Genomic DNA, 20299 nt, shown 5'->3' on the forward strand with positions numbered 1-20299 from the left:
GAAGTTACTCACAGGAAGTAGGTGTTTGGGTATCCAGGGGAGGTAAATGTCTTTCCGACAGAAGTTGCTACGAGAGGTACACCGCAGTTTTCGTCACCTGGTTGTAACAATGGCTCAATTCACCACCCGTAGGATCCATGAGCATCAGCCGGGGCAACTTTGTATTTTTACTGATTTTGAAAGATTCAACGATGTCATGTAAGAATCCTGCATGTTGAATTTTGTCATAGCTAGCGCTATCGAATCTACCTTATTAAACGTAAGAAACATATAGCCACAACTCCATCATTGCAAGAACTGCTTTGTTTTGAATATTGCTTGAGAGATCTGCGCTAGACGATCGTTTTGTATTTTTGAAGTGATTAAAACCAGTCTCTGATGTTGACCATTCAAGCAACACTGACCCAGTTTCATATGACTGAGCACATCTGCTATTACCTATTGGTCCATGCAAATCTAGTTTGTCAAGGGAAAATGAAACTAGGTTTCTAAATTCGAGGTTTTATGTTACATGCAGTTAAGACTATAGACTGACGTTGCAGAGTCAGGGTCATGACTTTACTCACCCGTTTTTTCATAGTATCTAATTAGAAAACCTTTTGTATTTCCAGTGCTATCAGTCTTGAACACTGCATGGAAGTGTTGGTCTTCTTGGATGAGAATATTACATCTGCTTTCTCCACAGATTCTACGTGACGAGGCTTTACTTTGATTAGCTGGGTGGACAAAATGTCGAAAGAATAATTTTGATGTTTCGTGAAGTTTGTACTGTTTAGAGATAGTGATTGTTGCAATCACAAAAAAAGTAAAATGTGCTTCAGTATCAGTAATTTTGTTTTGGAAATTGTTCAGCTTTCACAAGATTTCAATTATTTTCCTTCCTTGATGTGGCACAGTGATCATAAGACAAAGCATATCAATGTTTTAGTTTTTTCTGAATAACTTACAAAATACAAAATACCCACATAAAAATAATACGCAAAACATGAAAATATTGTATTTAATAAATAATTAATATATAACAGATAAATGAGGTTTTTAATGCAATACAACTATTTTACCATTATTTATGACGTATATTGTAAGGACGTCATATGCACAGGTGGAGGATCTTTCGATATTTGAATACACCATTTCGAGCACAACCCTGTAGCCTCTTGTTTCAGGGTAGATGTCCCAATAGCAGTTGTCATTGCTGTAAAATGATGGTATTTAGAACCAAAGAAACATGTAACGTGTAAATTAAAACATATAAACTCGACATTTATGTCCAATATCTCCATGATTACATTTAATTCTGTAATGCTTACATAAAAGCATAAAAAGCATACGAAAAGAGCGCCCATCAATAGATATTCTGGTGAAAAGATCATTCATAAAAAGAACAGCAATGTTTCTAAATACTGTCCGTAGTCCCGTAGGTAGTTCAGCCGAATTACATCAACCTGCACTGCTTACCTATCAAGGATAAACATATTTCAGTCAACAGATCAATAGATCTGATTTTGTTTACATACATGAGCACTCATTCTGGTGAGCAGATCATTCATAAAATGAACAGGAATGTCTCTACATACTTTCTGTAGTACCCTGGGTAGTTAGGAGATGTGAAATTCAGCGGTTCCCTGTGAGCATGGAGCGTGACATTACATGCACCTGTACAAAACACGTTCACTGTAATACACGCTTGTAAATATAACCGTAGAACAAGGAATAGTATACTGAGTCGAAAAAGAAACATCACAAAATGTAATTTGAAGAATAATGAATATTTTTTCTCTGATGATACATCTATGTATCCGAAATGGGATCCCTATCTTTCGACTCTAGAAAAACGTTAGCAAAACCCACTCAAACCCATCCATTCGTCGTACAAATGACGTTAGTGCCAAATCAGGTTTTGCACGTGCAGTCGATCACGTGATCTTCGCATCGAAGTTTTCTTCATATGCACGTGTTTGCATTGGCCTCAAGAATTGAAAAAACACTTTTAAACCACAGTTCTAACGGTACTTGAAATGCCACGATTGTCAAATGTGCAACGTGAACGTGCCGTTGGCATGTTGCAAGCGGGAAGATCAGTTATTGACGTCGCAAGAGCAATGGGATGCAGCCGTCGTACTGTGTATGACTTGCGAGGTCGTCTACAACAAACTGGCACTACTTCTGATCGCCCAAGGTCGGGTTGTTCACGTGTGACGTCACGAGCAGAAGACCGTCAAATCGTCCTACGTCACCTACGTGACAGATTTCTGCCGGCTACACGATCCAGGGCTGAGATGTTTAGAGATCGACTGTCCTCACAGACCATTCGAAATCGGTTGTGGGCTGCCAATCTCCATTCTCGACGTCCATATCGTGGGCCAATATTGACGCCGTTTCATCAACGTCAACGTCTGCTGTGGGCCCAACGTCACCTCCGATGGACCCAGAGAGACTGGAATCGAGTCGTCTTTAGCGATGAATCCAGGTTTACCCTCAGATTCGCGGACGGCAGGCATAGAGTCTGGAGACGACGTCGTGAACGGTATGCCCAATGTTGTGTACAGGAAGTCGACAGATTCGGGGGCGGAAGTTGCATGGTGTGGGGTGCTTTCTGTGGGAACAATCGTTCCCGACTTCTGGTCATCCGTGGAAACCTCACAGCTGGTGCTTACCGCGATCAGGTGCTCACCCCTGAACTCGTTCCTTTCATGGCGGCTCATGGCCCAGGTTTACAGTTCCAGCATGATAATGCTCGGCCGCATACCGCGATGTTGACACGAAATTTCCTTCAAAACGCTGGAATCAACGTTATGGACTGGCCATCGAGGTCCCCTGACCTTAATCCAATGGAGCAGGTTTGTGATGCACTTGGGAGAAGGCTTCGTGGTCTTAGGAACCAACCTCAGAATTTGCAGGAACTTGGCGCTGCCTTGCAAGAGCAATGGCGCAGAATCCCCAACAAAGTGTTCACAAGCATCAGGCAGTCGATGAGGAGACGGTGTTTCGCAGTGGTGAATGCGCGGGGCGGACATACACAATATTGAACTGAGAAATTTCGCATTTGTATTCTTGTGACTTGACATTCTGTATACCCATGTTTTGGAACGGCGATGTAGTCTAATGGAACTGATTATGGCACTGTCAGTGTATCGAGTACATCACACAGATCTCAGCAATGAAATAATAACAATTTAACGATCTTACCATCTCTTGTTCTTTTATAGTGCCCTGAAGAAAGAATGTGAAGTTTCTTTTTTGACTCAGTATATAACTAAGGAACCATAAACTTGATGTACCATCAAATGATTAACATCCGTTCCTCAGATAATAAAACTGCTACATGATATTGAATGACTTGAAGATGTACACATTCACAACATCATCATACTTCACTAAGAACCTGAAGTCATCAACAACTTGACTATTTAGTTCATACATGGAAAAGATAGTGGCGTATTATTCCATAGAAACGGAGATCATGCGTGCAATATTTTATAATTTCGACATCTTTATCTTCATAATTTGGTGCCTGTACAAATCTACAGTTAGTATTGCATGGAAATAGTTTCATATGTCACATAAACTGTGAACATAAATAACTGTTGTAATAGGTCATATTGACATATTTGTTTTATGCAGAGAAACACAAAATACAAATGTTCACTGCTGCATAAAGATTCAGAGTGACAACAACCTATCCACAAGGCTGTATGACAAAAGGGAGGATTTCAACTTTACAAAAGTCAGCTTCCCGTTCATGTCGACCGTTATTCCAACAGCTCCAGCCTTCGGTGTTTCCATTTCACAACTTTTGAGATACAATCAAGCTAGCTCCTTTTATCAGAATTTTTAAGAGTGTCATACTACACTTGCTCAGAAGTTTTTTTATCTCAAGGTTACAACATTCAAGCTTTCAACACGTTTTATGGTAGACATATGAAGGAAATATTCAAATTTGATGCATCAGTGACAAAAGTGATGTCCGATGCAATTCCCGGTTTTGACTTATACAATATATTCCCGAATTATTTCAGGTGAAACAACTGACTAGATTTAGCATATGTTTATGACGGGTGGGGCAGGATATGCTCACTGTTTCAGGAACACCTGGAGTAGTAGTAGAGGGGGGTGGTGGTACTTGCGCTGATGTGGCTTAGAGGCTTATTTGTGGGAACTAAGCCTCCCAACCCCCCTTAAAAAATAGCGAGAGGTAACCTTCGATGTGCCTCCAGCCTAGACCCAAAGTTCCGAGCACTGAGGTATCAGCCGGCTCGCCAGTGTGATGGTTAGAGCGTTGGACTCGTAATTCAGGGTTTACGAAAGGTATCCGTAATATTCAGCAACGACTTTATGGAGTGGGTCTGCCATGAGTTCCTCGAAGTGGATTAGGGTGTATGGGACATCGCATTCTCGGGTCTCGAAGCTATAATCGATTAACGTATCCATGAGGTGTTGTAACTGTTCGGTGTCCACGAGACTTAAACTATCGTACAGGCTAGTGAAATTGCCTCGACTTATGACTCGACACAGGGCGGCGTAAATATCGGGCTGCGACACGGCTCCCATGAACTCGCGTCCGGGATCGACTTGTAATTTGGTCGGCCAGGTCAAGCGACTGCGTTTGTAGATACGTTCTAAGGCCTTAGCGACTTGACTCGAATCTTTGGTCGTTAACGGCTCAGCTTCCTTGTAGTGACTGGCAACATCCACGATGGTCAGGGCATACTTGTACGTTTTGTTTCTCACCCTGTCATGCCGGAGAAACAGGAGGTCGGCTTGATGGGTACGATTGGGTATGGAAATGTCAAACTTTCTTCTCGGGATGTATTGGGGAGCCGGCAGGTACATTTGCCAGATGGCTTGTTTTTTGGAGCTAAGCTTTTGCAGTATCCTCGGAAGCGGGAGCGGCTTTGGGTAGCTTAGGGATGGCGCTCACACCTTTCAAGTAACCCTGAGGGCTGTAGTAAACCTTCTCCATGATGTATACACCGCTATCGTTCATTCAATTGTCTCGAGCCCATTTTTATATTGTGTTGTCCCCTATAGTTAAAATGTTTTAGATTCAGTTACTAGTTTTACATATATATCTGTGATACTCTAATTGCTTTACTGTCCTTTTGTCGGCAGGTTTTATAATCTATATATATATTCTATTTCAATGTCAAGTGTTCTCGTCACGATATGGCTAAAATATTGCCGATGTGACGTTAAATAATAACTCACTCACTCACTCACTCAATTGTCTCGACGCATCGAGTGGAGTTTCCTTTATTGGGGGTCTCGGAAACTCCCAACATGTCGATGCCTACTGTTGGTACCCATAGCTATAAATGTGGATGCCATCATTCGCAATCCATCATTTGGTATCCAGGGGCGACAGCGAGATCTTGTTGAGAGTGATGCCGTAGATGTTGTGCTTGTCGCTTCTCAACGCGTTCATGGGGTGTTTGAATGTGTGTTTATCGAAGAGAGACTGTTTGAAGAGGGTGTGTTTGATGAGTTTTTTCACCACGTATTTTTTTACCCCTTTCGCCTTTCGGATCTCACTGTTGTCGGCTTTTTGAATCGAATACATTTTAGGCCTTAATCCGACGTATTCGGCAATGGGTGTCCCGCGCATTCATCCTTCATCTTGCTGAGGACCTTTTTATTGGTCGTGCTGTGTAGGGCGTGGTCTTAGGGGAAAACGCTGGTGTCATACAGGTGCATGTGTTTCGCCATGTCCTTGTACACGTCCTTGGTACGAATTTCCATGAGCAGTGAATCCGTGTCCATGTACAGCACTTCACATCGATCGCCGTATTGATTTTTTAACTCGTTGTAGTAGAAATCGTACATGAGATGTTTGGAGAGGTCGATAATGCTCATCCCCACGTAAACAGGCCAGTTGAGCTTAATATGGCTTTTGTTCATGTGTAGCGCTGCCAAGTCATTATCAAATAGCTTGCTCCGGTTGAATGCCGAGCTGGCTATGAGTTTCCTGAGGTTTTCATCCTTGTGAGATTGGTGTTGAACCGAATGTAAGGTTCCATCCAGGGACTTTGATCAAATTGCAGCACCCGATGTATTTTAGTCAGCTTCATGCCCAGTGATAAGTACAGTTGCAGATTCCGATAATGCACCAGGTACTTGGTCTTGTTCATCAAGTTCGGAACGAGTTTTTCCACATTGGTCAGCTTATTTTTTCCGAGCAACGCGTGCTGATAGTCCGACATACAGTCTCGGTTCACCGTCAAACGTTCGGGAGCCAGCGGATATCTGTTGTGAGTAGCGTGCAATGCCGCGGGATACTCCAAATCCACTTCGAGGATGTAGCCTCTGTTCAAATTCGGCGCGATGCTCGTGATATCGATCTCATTGTCCAACCATTCGAACCCACCGGTAGGTAGAGAATGACTCATAGCCCAGCCGTACAGGTTGTTGGCGTCAATATAGAGGAGCTGGTTGGTGGGTCTACTCGAGTCGTCAGTTTCCACGTATTTGTTGTTGGCTTTCGCGTAGCGTTTGAAGACCATGGAAATCCCACTGCGCATGCCTTTCTCGATGAACAGATGCATGTCGTAATTCGTGAGCAATTCCAGTTTAATTCGAGTTTTCTTTAAGAGCGCATCCCACGAGAGAGCGGGGCTGGTGTAGTACCAGGCAGGGTCGAGTTGATACTGTTTCAAACACATGTTTCTGAAGGAATCGGACACGTCGGCCAGCAGCAGGACGTCCGTTTTCAAATAGAGGTCGTGGTAGTCGCCCAGATTCTTGCAACCCTGTTTCTCCCACACGTTCTGGGCATGGTCGTAATCGTCCTGGGAGATTCGATTCGGTTAAGTTGCTGTAAAATCGGTCGATGGGAGGTAGCTGGGTCTCGTCGAACTTGGGCCAATTGTCCGGGTACACGCCCTTTTTGAGCAGCAGATGTCGTGTCGCCATGTCAGTGTATCCATCGGTGATAGCAAAGGTATCGTTCACTTTGACCAAGTTATCAGCGATGACATGAGAAACTGTGCCCTGTCGATAAATCTCAGACCGTTGAGCGAAAAGGAGATGTATTTCTCCATGTTGTTGTGAATGCACGTTAACTTGCCCTCGATGTTCGAGAAGGCCAGTATAATCAAGAGAGCATCGTACCCTCTCATATTGTGAAACACCAGGAGGATGGGGAGGGTTTAGGAATCGATTCTGAGCTGGAGGTTGCACGTGTTATGGGCAGCATCTCGGTATCGACCGTTGATGGGCAGTGATCTCTGTCGTGGTTAGATCATCCGCCCGGAGTGCGGAAGGTCGCGGGTTCGATCCCCGACCGTGTCATACCAAAAGACGTTAAAATATGGTACTTGTTGGTCCCTGCCTGGCGCTCGGCATTAATGGGTACAATAAGGACTGGTCGGCTTGGAGTCAGTATAATGTGTCTGAGTGAGGTATTCATGCTTCACTGCGGCATGGTATCTCAGTAGGCTAGCACTATAAAACCAGCTTCAGTCTGGGCTAGTACAAGCAGCCGCACATACACATGCATGCACGTGGTCATATGAGTGACATATTCTCAAGCACGACGTTAAACCCAATTCCACCACCACCACCACCGTTTGATGAGTGCTTCAAAGTCGGCGTAAATGACGTAAGACACAGGCATTTAATGTTTGCAATTGATGAACATAAAGATATTTTGATGTTCTTGAGGCATGTCAATTCGGACGGCCGTCTCTCCCACGCCTCGGCAATCCTCCAAGTGCGCATCCAGCAGGTCTTCTCGACTGAACCCGTGAAGGCATCGTTCGCAGAAATGTTTCTTTTCCTTGTGGTTCAATTGGTCATACAACAGTCCACTCAAACTTTTGATTCATGCGTAGTGATACCGGTCGCCTTTTTCGACGAGAAATAAATTGATTCTGTGCACATCATCGGGCCTGGAGCTGATTCGGTGCATGATCGTCATATTGCCTTCGTGGCCGAAGACGTTGATGCCTTTTACAGTGCGTCTATACCATCCAAGTTCAGCCCATCGTCTGCGGGATAGGTCGAAGGTCTGTTCGCCACTAGAATCGGCGGGGAATAAGGCAGATCTCAGCACGCATCTTAAGCAGTGATCGTCGCTGTTTTTAACGTTCATGATGGCTTTTTTATTCTTGTAATATGGAGGCAAGTCTAGGTACGATCCGCCTCTCAACGGTATGTAGTTCGCTATATCTAGGTAGTTGGTATCGATTTTGTCCACCACCCATCCGGAGCCTCTATGGGTAAATGTTTCCAACGATTCTTGTACGTGTTGCAACGACGTATCGAGGGTCGAAGGGATTGATTTGGGTTGAATTACAACTTCCTGCTTGCCTCAGAAATAAGGCTCAATGCGCTCGGTGCTATCGTCCGTCTGAGGTTTTTGAAACAACATGTAAAGGGTCAACTGGTATTTGATGCTTTTCAAATCGTTTAATTCTTCGCGGAGTTTACTGTCGATTAAAAAGTTGATTTTATCGGTATGGATATTAGAATCGATCACCATTTTCCAGCCTCTCAGATACTTACCCACCACGTGTTCTGTCGGCACGAATCTCAACTCGTCTGGGTCGGTGTCTTCCAGCAAGGCGTCCAGTTGGGCTTTAATATACACATATTTTATACACATAAATAAATATTTTAGTCTAATTGTTTTTGGCGATCCATTCGGTGGTGGCTAATCCTAAGGCCACAAAAAGCAGCTCCCGGTCTTGCTGTGCCTTGGGAGATGTGTAATACTGAGAGAGGGTGGGTTCGTTGCCGAGAGGTTCCCATCGTTTGCCAGTAAGCAGGTAGTATTGTTTCATGGCGTCGTCAACGTCCTTGAACGTTCGAAGGGCGTGGTTTTGGGCGTTGGGCGGTGATGAAATCGATTCTTCCTATGCGTTTTTTCGCGTACTCGGGTTGTGCGGCCTGCAGTTGCTCCACGGCCAAATCATGACATTCCTGTTCCTCTTCGATCTCGGCGGCATTGGACGTGCCTTATCGGGAAAAGAGATAATTGTTCCCCGAAAAGGCTAGGGCATTGACTAAAGCGCCGCCAAGCATCATCGCGACCCTGGCCATCTTTATATATATGTTATTATTTTCTATTTCAATATGTTTTCCAGAATGATGCCTTGCTTGATGAGTATCGCTTTGTTGGCCATCTCCAGTCCCAAGTCGAACACGAGCATGCCCACGTCTTGCAGGTTGAAATCGAGTTTGGGTGCCGGTCGTTTGGTGATGACTTAGGCTCAATCGAGCATAGCCTATGGCCAGCCCGTTGATCACGGTTGACAAACGTTTTTCCGTTGGGGTTAGACATGGTGTGTATATATAAAAAAATATTTAAAAAAAATTATAACATGATATGAGGATTTACTTCTATTTGAGGTGCTGCCGGTGTTACTGCTGCCCATGTTGCTGCTGCCAGTTTGAATTTGTACAGCCATGTGGTCATGACGCTACGGCGTACGGGACCCATTCACATGGTTTTTTTCTGCTGTTTCGCCAGCCCGCCTTTGCTACCAGCGGCTACTTTTTGCAGATTCTTTTATTGGGTGACGATCTTAATCGGTTCCTCCTTCATCGGTGGTGGTTGTTCTTGGACAGGTTCCATCGGTGGTGGTGCTTGTTGTTCCTCCATCTTGTATAGTATGGTTTATATTTTTTTCTTCAAATTGGCAATGCTTCGCCATGATGATGGCCGCGGTCAGAGGAGTCAGCGGCATCCCGTATCGATGAAACATTTTGCAGCTGACAGTGCTCAAAGCGTGGTCGATGAACGGACCTTTTTCGAGGTCTTCCCACATGTACTGGCGACGTTCAGGTGGAATGGGAAGGAAATACGACGCGGTGCCGACGTAGATTTGCGTCATGGCTGATCCTATGGTTTTCGTCATTTCGGCACGGAGTCGGGCTTCGTATCGTGCATACAACTTGTCGATGTCTTCGGCAGACATTTTCTGAATTTTGCAGGGAGTGAGGCGCCCCATCTGACAGCACATGATGGCGCAATGCGGATCCAGGGGCAGTTCAATATCAATAGAGGACGTGCATAAATCTTCCATTGTCTATATTAAGCTGCGCATCCATAATAGCGTAAAATGTAAATACAATTTACCCGCGGTTTGAGCCTTCTAAGTGATTTGGATGGTGATCTCCTGGCTGCTGTTGATGATGCTACGGCCGCTGCCGTGCAATTGATTGCATGTCCAACCACAGCGCATACTTGGTTGTCAGGTATTGGCTAAGCGACACAAAGGCGAGACCTAGGTCCTTGAAGATCTCAATTGATTTCTGACAGGTGCTTGATCACCGGTAACTTTTGGATCTCGTCCCACTGATGGTAAGCGTGCATGCCTTGGCTGAACAGCTGGTTGGGTACGCCCTCGACGGTCCCTTCCACTTTTGTGATCTCGTGGTTCCAATATTTTTCGTTTGCCCTTTGAAACGACGGAAATTCTTCCACAGGCAGGATCAAAATGCCCTTCACCAATTGCACGGGTACGTTCAGGTTGATGTTCCACAGTGTGTTGCTCTTGTTCATGACGATCTTCCAGTGACGCAGCACGCGCTCGTACAGGATAGCTAATGCGCCCGAATCCTGGCTGCGAATCTGCCGAGCCAATTCCATATTCGTCACCTTGTCGAACTCCAACAGATATTGTCGATGGTGTAGCAGCCCTCTTCTCCGCTCTCCGTCACGATCACGTGACTGTAAACGTTAAACATGAGTTTGTACTCCAGCCTGTCGCCCAGCGCGGCTTGATAAAATGGCATGTGACCCTCCAGCAACTTGAAGTCGAGCGGGATGCAAAATCGGTTCCCAAACGCCTCAGCGACGGCCTTGTGTTTTTTCACCATCGAAGTGAGTTCGGCTGGTTCGAAACCGTACCCCACGTGAAACCGAGTTGACGGACACTCGGCCGGACAAATCCCCTGGTACTTCATGTTTTCCCGTTCGCTCGCGGTTCTCCAGAGGTCCGTGTACCTGAAGAACATGTCGCTGTCGTCGATGCTCAGCACCTCGTTACCACTGATTTTGATGGTCGTTTTCTTCACGATGGCATGACCCAGGTTCCCCACGACTTCTCATTTGGTGTCTTCGGATTCCAAACTGGTCTGGAAGGACATGCAAGCCGTCCCCGGTATGATGACGTCGTTCGCGCTCAGGTTGGGAAAGCGCACCAACAGCGTTTGTTTTTCATCGAATGTGCTCGGATTGTTGGTGATCGTCACGGATTGGCGATCAGCTTTGACCGCCAGGGATTCTCTAAATCGTTGGTAAGGGTTTAGCTTTTCTCCGTATTGCGACATTCTTTATATTAAAAATATATAATATATGTTTAATAAATAAATTAATCATGGCCGACGATATTCCCATGGACGATTTGGGGGGACGATAGAGCCCCCTTCCTCGACGATGACGATGTCGAGGACACGTCGTTCACGAGCGACCTCTTGAGCGACCAACTCTTAAAACAGACCGTCAACGAATATTACGATGCTTTGAGACGAGATAAAAATTACGTCGAGCCACTGTATCGAGACCCTTCTAAGTTTTTTATCAATAGGAAGGGCACGCTGCGATTGAAAGCGGATGCGAAGATCGATCTGATGAACACCCGCATGAGAAAACGGCTCGCTCTGTCGACTCTGGCGAGAAAACACGGCGTCCAATTCGTTCACGACGAATTAAACCTGCGAGATTACGGCAGCGCACGACCCAAACAACTTCTGTCCAAGGTCGTCCAAGATCTGGAAAACGTAAGGACTGGACTCAGAGACAATCTGAAAGACGTGCCCCAACAGGCAAAGGAAATAACGGACGACATTGAAAAAAGTATTGAACACGTACTGAAACGAACCCTTGCCCGGTTTCCAATTTACCCTCAGGGAAATGTACGGCCTAGACGAAGCCTTGAAACACGTATGCGGAGAACTCGTCAACAACATGGGGAAACTGAACAAAATCAACGAGCACAACGCTCGTGAGAAAACCAAACTTGAGTAAGCGGAAGACGATGACAGCAGATGTCACATCGAGGGACGATTGCACGACTTGGAAGACGAGAGACGCACCCGATTGGAAGCCGCTTCTTGAACCGAGAAACCCTATCCGAATTTTGAGCAAGGGATCACCATCACCAGCGTTCTGATGGCTTTGGGCTTCAAAAACAGTTGAAATCGCTCGGGGAAGCCGTGGTGAGACTGGCCGGCAAAGCGGCCCAGCAGGGCCCACATGTACGTTTAAATCGAATCGTTCAACCATACAGTGCCCGTGCGAGTAAACCCTTTCGACGTGTCCAGCATATATATTTTCCAATCGTTCTTCAACATATTGGGTCTGCTCAACGTTTTGGATGGTGAAAGGAATTCTACCTTGACCTGTAAAGTCCATGTGATCATCTCTCCATCCATTACTTTCCAGAACATAGGCCGGTGTTAGTAGCATATCTTGTTTTAAGAAAGCAGCGCTGGCTTCTTTCACGTGAAGTCCATTGCTATAGGGAATACCCAACCCGTGGTTTATAAACGATATACGCCAATCCAAGTTCGGATCGATTGCGAAATCACCACAAATCCATTTGTAAGCTCGCCGATCGTCAGGATTGTTCGATGCATCCCACGACTTGTCCTGCAACATTGGTGCGCCAATTTCTTTCAGGATGCGTCTAATCTGGTAGTGCAAGTGAAAATAAAACACGGACCGACTCAGTTCATCACGACGCATGTCGTTCAAGCTCAAGCCGCACCCGGTCTTCGTGCACCACACGGCATCTGGTTGTGAAACCATGCGTGGACTGCCTTGACGTTCGTGATCGTCAGCTTATACTTTTCAAATACATTGATAAATCCAGCTCGAAAGTGGGAACCCTCCTTTGCATCCACCACGATCTTCATGTGCGTGAGATCCGCAGCGGTGACAGTCATATCGCTTTTAGGATAAATCACTCCAGGCTTGTACTTGGGTGTAAACAGATTGAAATATTATAATAACGTACACAGGAAAAACATTGGTGATTTCCAAAAATTTCCAAAATTTGGAACATGATATTTCCAAGGGCTGGAAATTTTTGGAAATGTAGGAAGGATTTTACTACTACTTCTTTCAGTTTCTCCTTTTCCCAAGGATCCCCATGAGTGTATAGACTGTGTATTCGTCCTCCTAGGAGTGTATTCGTCCTCCTATGCGATCAACTAGGAACCAATTCTATATATTAGTATAACCAGGGAGACTATAAGTCGTTGTAGATTATCCCTGGTATAACTTCACACATCTGCATCCTTGTTGTTCTAAGTGTCACAAATTGATATTGACTGTCATATCTGCCCTTGGTATGGCTAGCATTTTCCAAAATACCGTTTTAAGTGTATGTTTTACTCCTTATCCAAACAGTTTTTGACCTGTCTCGGTTTGCATAAACACAAATTACATAGACCTACGTTACATCATGATTAAATAAAAGTTTACCGGACCCACTGACTGACTGGACAGGGTTTATTACATGTCATAAAAGTGAACCCTTACCAGGGAATAATAGGCTTATTGTAGTAGAATACATTCTCTAATCGGTACCCTCTAATTAACACCTGACACAAGGCATGGAACATTTGGGTGGTTTATCATTGCGTAATCAACAGTCAACAGGCCATGAAATGTTGTTTTAAGACTGTAGGCGAGTTGGGATGTAGGCGAATAGAAAACAACCCGTTTGGGTTTGTGGTCAGAGACGGTGTTATGCAGTTGGTGTGAAAAATCATGAACTTTTTAATATATAATTGGTTATGTTGTCCACACACGGGTGGGCTGAGGCAAAAACAACCCAAATGAATTCCTTCTTAAAAAACTTCATAGTGTAACTCATTAATTTGGTCATTTACAATAAAAGATAACTAAATGTTTAATGCAGTATTCATTTTAGATCACGTTAAATAATTTCTAGAGCAATCACTACACAAGTTCATATCACAGATGAAATCATTAACTTTTTAATATATAATTGGTTATGTTGTCCACACACGGGTGGGCTGAGGCAAAAACAACCCAAATGAATTCCTTCTTAAAAAACTTCATAGTGTAACTCATTAATTTGGTCATTTACAATAAAAGATAACTAAATGTTTAATGCAGTATTCATTTTAGATCACGTTAAATAATTTCTAGAGCAATCACTACACAAGTTCATATCACAGATGATTCCAGACAGAAATAGTTCATGACACTTACATGACATTAGTTTGAGAAGGTGTCGACTCAGGAAGCCGACCTTTCGACTTTTATAAGGCTCAGGACGTTGACAAGGGGTACGCTTTGAAGTTTGGGTGTTATTTTAGCACATGGCTAATCTCATGTGACATGTTATTACAAGCTGGTGGTTGATGGAAGTGAACACATCGCACACGGAAGCCGACCGTGTGAAAACATGATTAAAACAATCTTATGATGAACACATTAACTCATTAAGGCCAAGAGACGCATATATGGGGCAAATTAATCAGCTCCTCACAGCGAGTGACGTGTTTGTGGGGCAGGTTATTAGCAGTTTCTCACAGCGAGAGCCACATACAGTCGTCAACAGAAAGCACCTCTTATTCAGCGAGAGACGCATATGTGTGTTGTACTTTTAAAAATCGCACTGTACCTATTATTTCAACCAATTTAGCAGTACTGAGCAAATGTTAGCTTTTCTTACGAGAGATCCCACCTTTAGTATCAATCAGAAGAAGTATTTAAAGTGTTTTGATAACAATTGCTAATCATTATCATAGGCTTGTACAACGTTTAGCAAATGAACGCATGTCGGCGAGAAAGGGGATTATGATGTTTTTACAGAGGTAAGTGCCTGGTACTGTTCCTTGGGAATGGATACTAAAATACTTCGAATGCACCTTGATTGAATTAGATGTAATGGTTTAGAGGTTACTAAAAGTTATATTTCCTTCAACTACCTAATAAATAGGAAACAATATACGAAATTTCAAGGACATACAAAGAATTCAAACACAATAGAATAGTCTGAATTTACTTTTTAGGCATCATTACGTTGTCATGTTTCATATACTGAAACATAATGTATAAACACAAGTAATTATACATCCAAGCTCGAATAGATTAAACATAATTGAACTTACTAATTTGAAGTTTACTGAATTGTAACTAGTTGTTTTCCATAATCTAAAGATCGTAATGTTACCTAAGCGAATATAAAGTGATAAGTCGCGCCTTTGCATCGAATACATATATACATGTCAGTGTTATTACAACAATGAAATGTTTTACTACGTTTGTTTCAAAAGACAGTAAGTTGGTAATTCAAAACATTGTCACACATGGACAGAAGTAATATCATAAGTTATAACATGTAAGCCATACAAAGGTATTTCAAGCATTTTTGTTCAAGCTGTTGAAAGTTTCATGTTGATTTGAATTGTCAGTTTTCTATGCAATTTACATGAGCATTCTGTAAAACGTTTGTATTTGATCTGTGTAATTATCAAATCCGGTGCAATTATCACGTGTATCAATCAACTCAGTCTCTATTGATCCATTGTCAATAAAAGCTGGATAGTATATCAGTTACGGTATCGATACACATGCGTATAATCATTCAAGCAGATTACAGTAATGAGATAATTGAACGCCTCTTTCGACCTTGAAATAACAGCCTCCGGTAGAATGCATATGTAGTTACGTCCTTGTTGAAAGGTTTGTCCCGTGACAAGTGTAAAATAAACAGATGCGCTGTTATATCATTGGACATCTTGCTTTATGGAGTCACGCCCCTCTCTGTGATGTTTATACATGCATGCACATCTGTAATCTTATGAACCTCGTTTGCATTCAGTAAAGATATAGGCACGCCCACCTTCATAAATATTGGGGGTGGGGGTGTCAACTGCATGTTTATACACTATAATAATTCAGTATAGTGTCACCTCGTGAATTCTGTAATGCGTGTACTCTAGTTTGGATAGTCATTCGTATCAAGGTGAAGATTATATTTACATGTACAGCACACCCTTTTTATGTACTAGTTGTGTGCATAACATGTATATGAAAATAAATACTACCTCTACTCAGTGGTTGGATTTCAATCGCTTTGTTTTACTTATCGAAAAACACTAAAATGAGGACAAATAAACTCGCCAAAGTGACTATCTACTCCTATTTGTCTTATGTGTATATTTCATACATCGTTACCAGTGTGTATGTTTACAATACACAAACTGTTACATGATAGCTTGAGTTGATAAAGCCGAAACCCCGCATATCGACTGGTCAAGGATATAGCCAATAACCAATCTCTATCCAAGCTGCTGAGTGACCAAACGTGCTCTTCAGAAATTTCGCCCACGCCCCATCACCTGTCCTTTCCTCTGTGACAGGTATCTCATGAAACGATTGGTCGCAGATAACATATGACCAGCCACTACATTGAACAGTTGAGATACCGAACGTTCTATTCGGGGAAATTTGATGACGCCCTATCACGCGACTCTTTGTTTTATGTCTATGCAAGGAATATGTAGTATACATTTTGTATATGTATGTTTGTATGGTCACGTATGTTTTCTGCATTAAATCTGTATGAAATAAAGTGCAATGCTATGAATGTGCTTTGTGCTAGTCACAGACTAGCGTTGTAGTACTTTCATTAAAATAATTCGTAAACACTAGAAATCTCTCGGCAAAACCGCTATTTTCGTCGAAGATTATAAAGTATGAAAAAAAATTCTTCTTTACAGTATGTCATTGTCATAGATGTTTTGTAAATTCAAACCTCACACAATGATATAAGAGAAAGAATTTGTTAACGTGTGTCTCATCTGTTACATACAAAGAATAAATGTGAATGCATATTGTGATAAAATATAAATGTACAAGCCGACAAAAGGTCTACAAGAGAAACTTGCAATAAAATTACATAAAGCTTGCAATACACGACATGTATTCACACCTGATTTCTTTCAACATATATCTTTACGACACAATTAAACAATCAGGACTTGTTTGTACGACTAGACAGTTTCCTGTGATCCCCGAAACCTGCCAGGGAAATCAGGTGTGACTAGCACTAATTAGTCTCGGCACAGAGAGTGGGCAATCAGCGAGGGCTTCCAGGTGTTGAGTAGTGATGGGGCTCTCGGGCTTAATGAGTTAAAAGGGTACTGACCCAGAGCATTTTCCGCGCACTGGTTGTTGCTTTTGTTATTGTTTTTTTCCCCTGAGTACCAGGATGATATCCCAGTATTTTCAACTGGTTCGTGACCTTTGCTGCACCAACCGCATGCGCAATTGATAGTATAGGTATAGATTGATCAACAAAAATGAAATCTTTGTTTACTCGATAATATTTCCATCTTCATTTTTATTATAACAAATGAAAACATTTGAAGTTTAATCATCTGCCAGTTGTGAAAAACGTCAGGACTGAAAAATAACGAAGTCAATATATGTCTTTATATTTTGTCTTATAATCCTAATTATTTTATTGCCATATTTGTATGCATTTTGAAACTTAATGAAAAGCATACGGTCTGTTTATACTTATAGTGTATTTATAACATGACTGTAATATCTAGACATTTTATAGAATGCCAACATGATCATATTTCATACCTAGGAATGACCTAGTGTATGTTGTCTGTCTCATTACACTACACGGCGAAAAAAATAGATTCTGTTGAATGCTACCACAAATGAATAAAAAAAAAATTCAAATATTGGAAATAAAACAGACAAAATAAGTCTGCAACAATGTCAGGCTATTACCTTGTCCGAGGAATGTATCCATCAATATCCACTTAGGTTTAGTCCCAAATTTGACAGTGAAATTTCTCACTTCTGTAATTGATCTAGCCAGTTATCCCAATTTTGACAGTGAACTTTGGTACACTTGTCAGCTCTTCTCGTGCCCGTTTTTTGACATAACTGGTAAGGATATAGGAACCAATAGAGATTTGGTCTGGATGTGTATGCTGTTTGTCCCCTCTTCTGACAACAGTCCCATCTGCTGTTGTAGTTACTGAGGCTGTTTTCAGGCACTGACATCTCCATATAATGGTACCATTCCTGTTGCCAGTTCGTCTTAGATACCTATATCCATCCAGCAACAATTCTCCACCTGATCTCCTACTATCTAAATTTGTACCTTTCCCAGCCATGATGAAATATGATAACAAAATGTGATGTATATGTGGGCATATATACTTTGAGAGTAATTGGTAAAGCTACTTCTGCCATCCTGCTCATAACGTAACCTTTTCTTACCTATTGCATTCATACATCTCAACGGATAATGCTGCTTCTCGCATCCTTTTTCTCTCAGTTGATTGTGGTATTAGTGTTCAAGAATGTTACTTGTTCTGCACTTCTCTCAGGTGATTGCATTTACATAACCACCCTTAATTGGTGCAGCTAGCTATCCCAGGTTTGACAGAGAAACTTCACGCCTTAACGAATCAGTGACCAAGACGCTACCTCCACATAAAGGAACAATATGCCATTCATCTGCAGTTGACAAAGAATCCTGTTCCATGCCAAGTGTCTTTTAACAGTCTAATATGCGAAAAAGGGATACATCGTTTCAGTTTTTTTCACATTGGTGTATAATCTCATTGGTCATCCAAGATCGCACACATGGCAACTAATTGCATGATGTCTGCCATTCTTTAAAAGAGTAAATTAATTAGCCAATAATGAGCAATCAATCAACTTGTGTCTTTCTTGGCTTGGTCATTCATTTCCTCACACACCCACCACTACCATTGTCTTGCTAATTAACATGGTCTGGTGATCCTCTTACGCCTTAAATAAACAACTTACCCGACTGGCAAAAGAGGAACACCCCAATCAACGTGCTGGCGGTTAGGAAAAATGTTGTTTACGACAGGGTGTAATCAGTATAGATGAGTAAATCTACATACATAAACACTACATTTGACAAATCCGCTGTGCAAGATAAAAGTAATTAGTCAATCCGCGTGTTATCGGTTAATCCTTTGATCAATGTTTGTTTTTGTATCTCAGATGATTATTCGTCTTGCTGCACTTCCATGCGCATATTACATAACATGTCATACATTTGTCACATCAGACCTTAATTCATAAAGCTGAATATTTACTCCAGACACAAGAAATGGGAACCTTTTGTCGGGTAATCTGAGTGGTATTACCATCATACCTGTTATAAATTCATTAACTGACCATCACGTGAATGATGACAAATAACATGTATAGGTTTATACCACCAAACACTGGTTACAGCAAAGGGAGTAGTAATCGCTGATGAATTGCATGCAATGTTAATTGCCTGAAAAAACTTGTGGGCCGACACTGTTTGGAGGATACGAACGGAACTTCATTGTTGCATAAGAAATACATACAAGCATTTGATGTGTACTGAAGTTAAAATTTTATATACCTAAGTAAATTTTCATTTGTCATAAATATAATATGTAATAGACACCATATGTTTACATGGCATGATTAAATATCGAGGTGAAAAAACACAGAAATAAGATCAAATTGGATCAGTCACTATGCCATCCATGCATTAGAAAACCCGAAAGGCATACACTGCTGGGATACTTTATTGCAATCAGACAGGAACTACCGGGGGTATTCTCAAATAACATCATCTGATGAGCATCCACCCTTAACAATGTCCCACTGTTTGGGTTGAAGAAATTTTGTCAAGGTGGCCAGAAGCCCAGTCCCTGTGTCCGTCACGGTCGAGGGAGCAGATACAGACCAGCTTGCAGTTTGGTTTGGTAATTAGGCTGTTGGTGAGAAACATTAATCGCTCTGGATCAGTTCCCCTCTAATTACATGTGGATATATAATGAGAAGAAGCATGAAAGTGTACATTCGATTTCGAAATGGCTAATGCTCAACTTGAACATAAGTTTATTCCTACACCTCATTGGTGCAATCTGACGAAGGCCAAAGACAACCCACGAAGAAGAAATACCGATACCTGGAACGTTGTCTTAAAAAACTGAGACACCAGTTTCAAAATGGAATGTTAACTGTTAGACAGTTTGCTGATTCAGCGTCTCTCCTTTCACAACCTCAATATATTTATAATGTACTTATAAATGTGTATGTATATTTAAAATTTTGAAATGTTTTGTAACATTTCGTAATATGATGTAATATAACTATTTATAATTCCTGTAAAATGTAGCATGTTGTAGCATGATTAAATAAAATCTATCCATATAGTCTCCCGTTACCACTCATGGCTTACGCCTTCTATGTATTTTACATCTGTTTTATATTTCAATGTATATATGCTAAGTGAACTGAGACTGAAATAAAACACTATCTTTATAC

The 20299-nt window shown here is 42.1% G+C and overlaps 1 protein-coding gene across 1 annotated transcript in view; it reads right to left on the bottom strand.

Annotated features, from left to right (window-relative positions):
- Positions 1-20299, bottom strand: part of LOC124285543 (cubilin-like) — a 65133-nt gene that overhangs the window by 41198 nt on the left and 3636 nt on the right. The window contains exons 2-5 of the mRNA XM_046721784.1: positions 1578-1656; positions 1062-1195; positions 567-716; positions 13-97 (exon numbers count right to left, since the gene is read on the bottom strand). Of these exons, the coding sequence (XP_046577740.1) occupies positions 13-97; positions 567-716; positions 1062-1195; positions 1578-1656 (448 nt within the window). The remainder of the gene's footprint in view (positions 1-12; positions 98-566; positions 717-1061; positions 1196-1577; positions 1657-20299) is intronic.

Source organism: Haliotis rubra, unplaced genomic scaffold (genome assembly GCF_003918875.1).
Source record: "Haliotis rubra isolate DU_JTF1 unplaced genomic scaffold, ASM391887v1 Scf362, whole genome shotgun sequence".
Classification (NCBI taxonomy): domain Eukaryota; kingdom Metazoa; phylum Mollusca; class Gastropoda; order Lepetellida; family Haliotidae; genus Haliotis; species Haliotis rubra.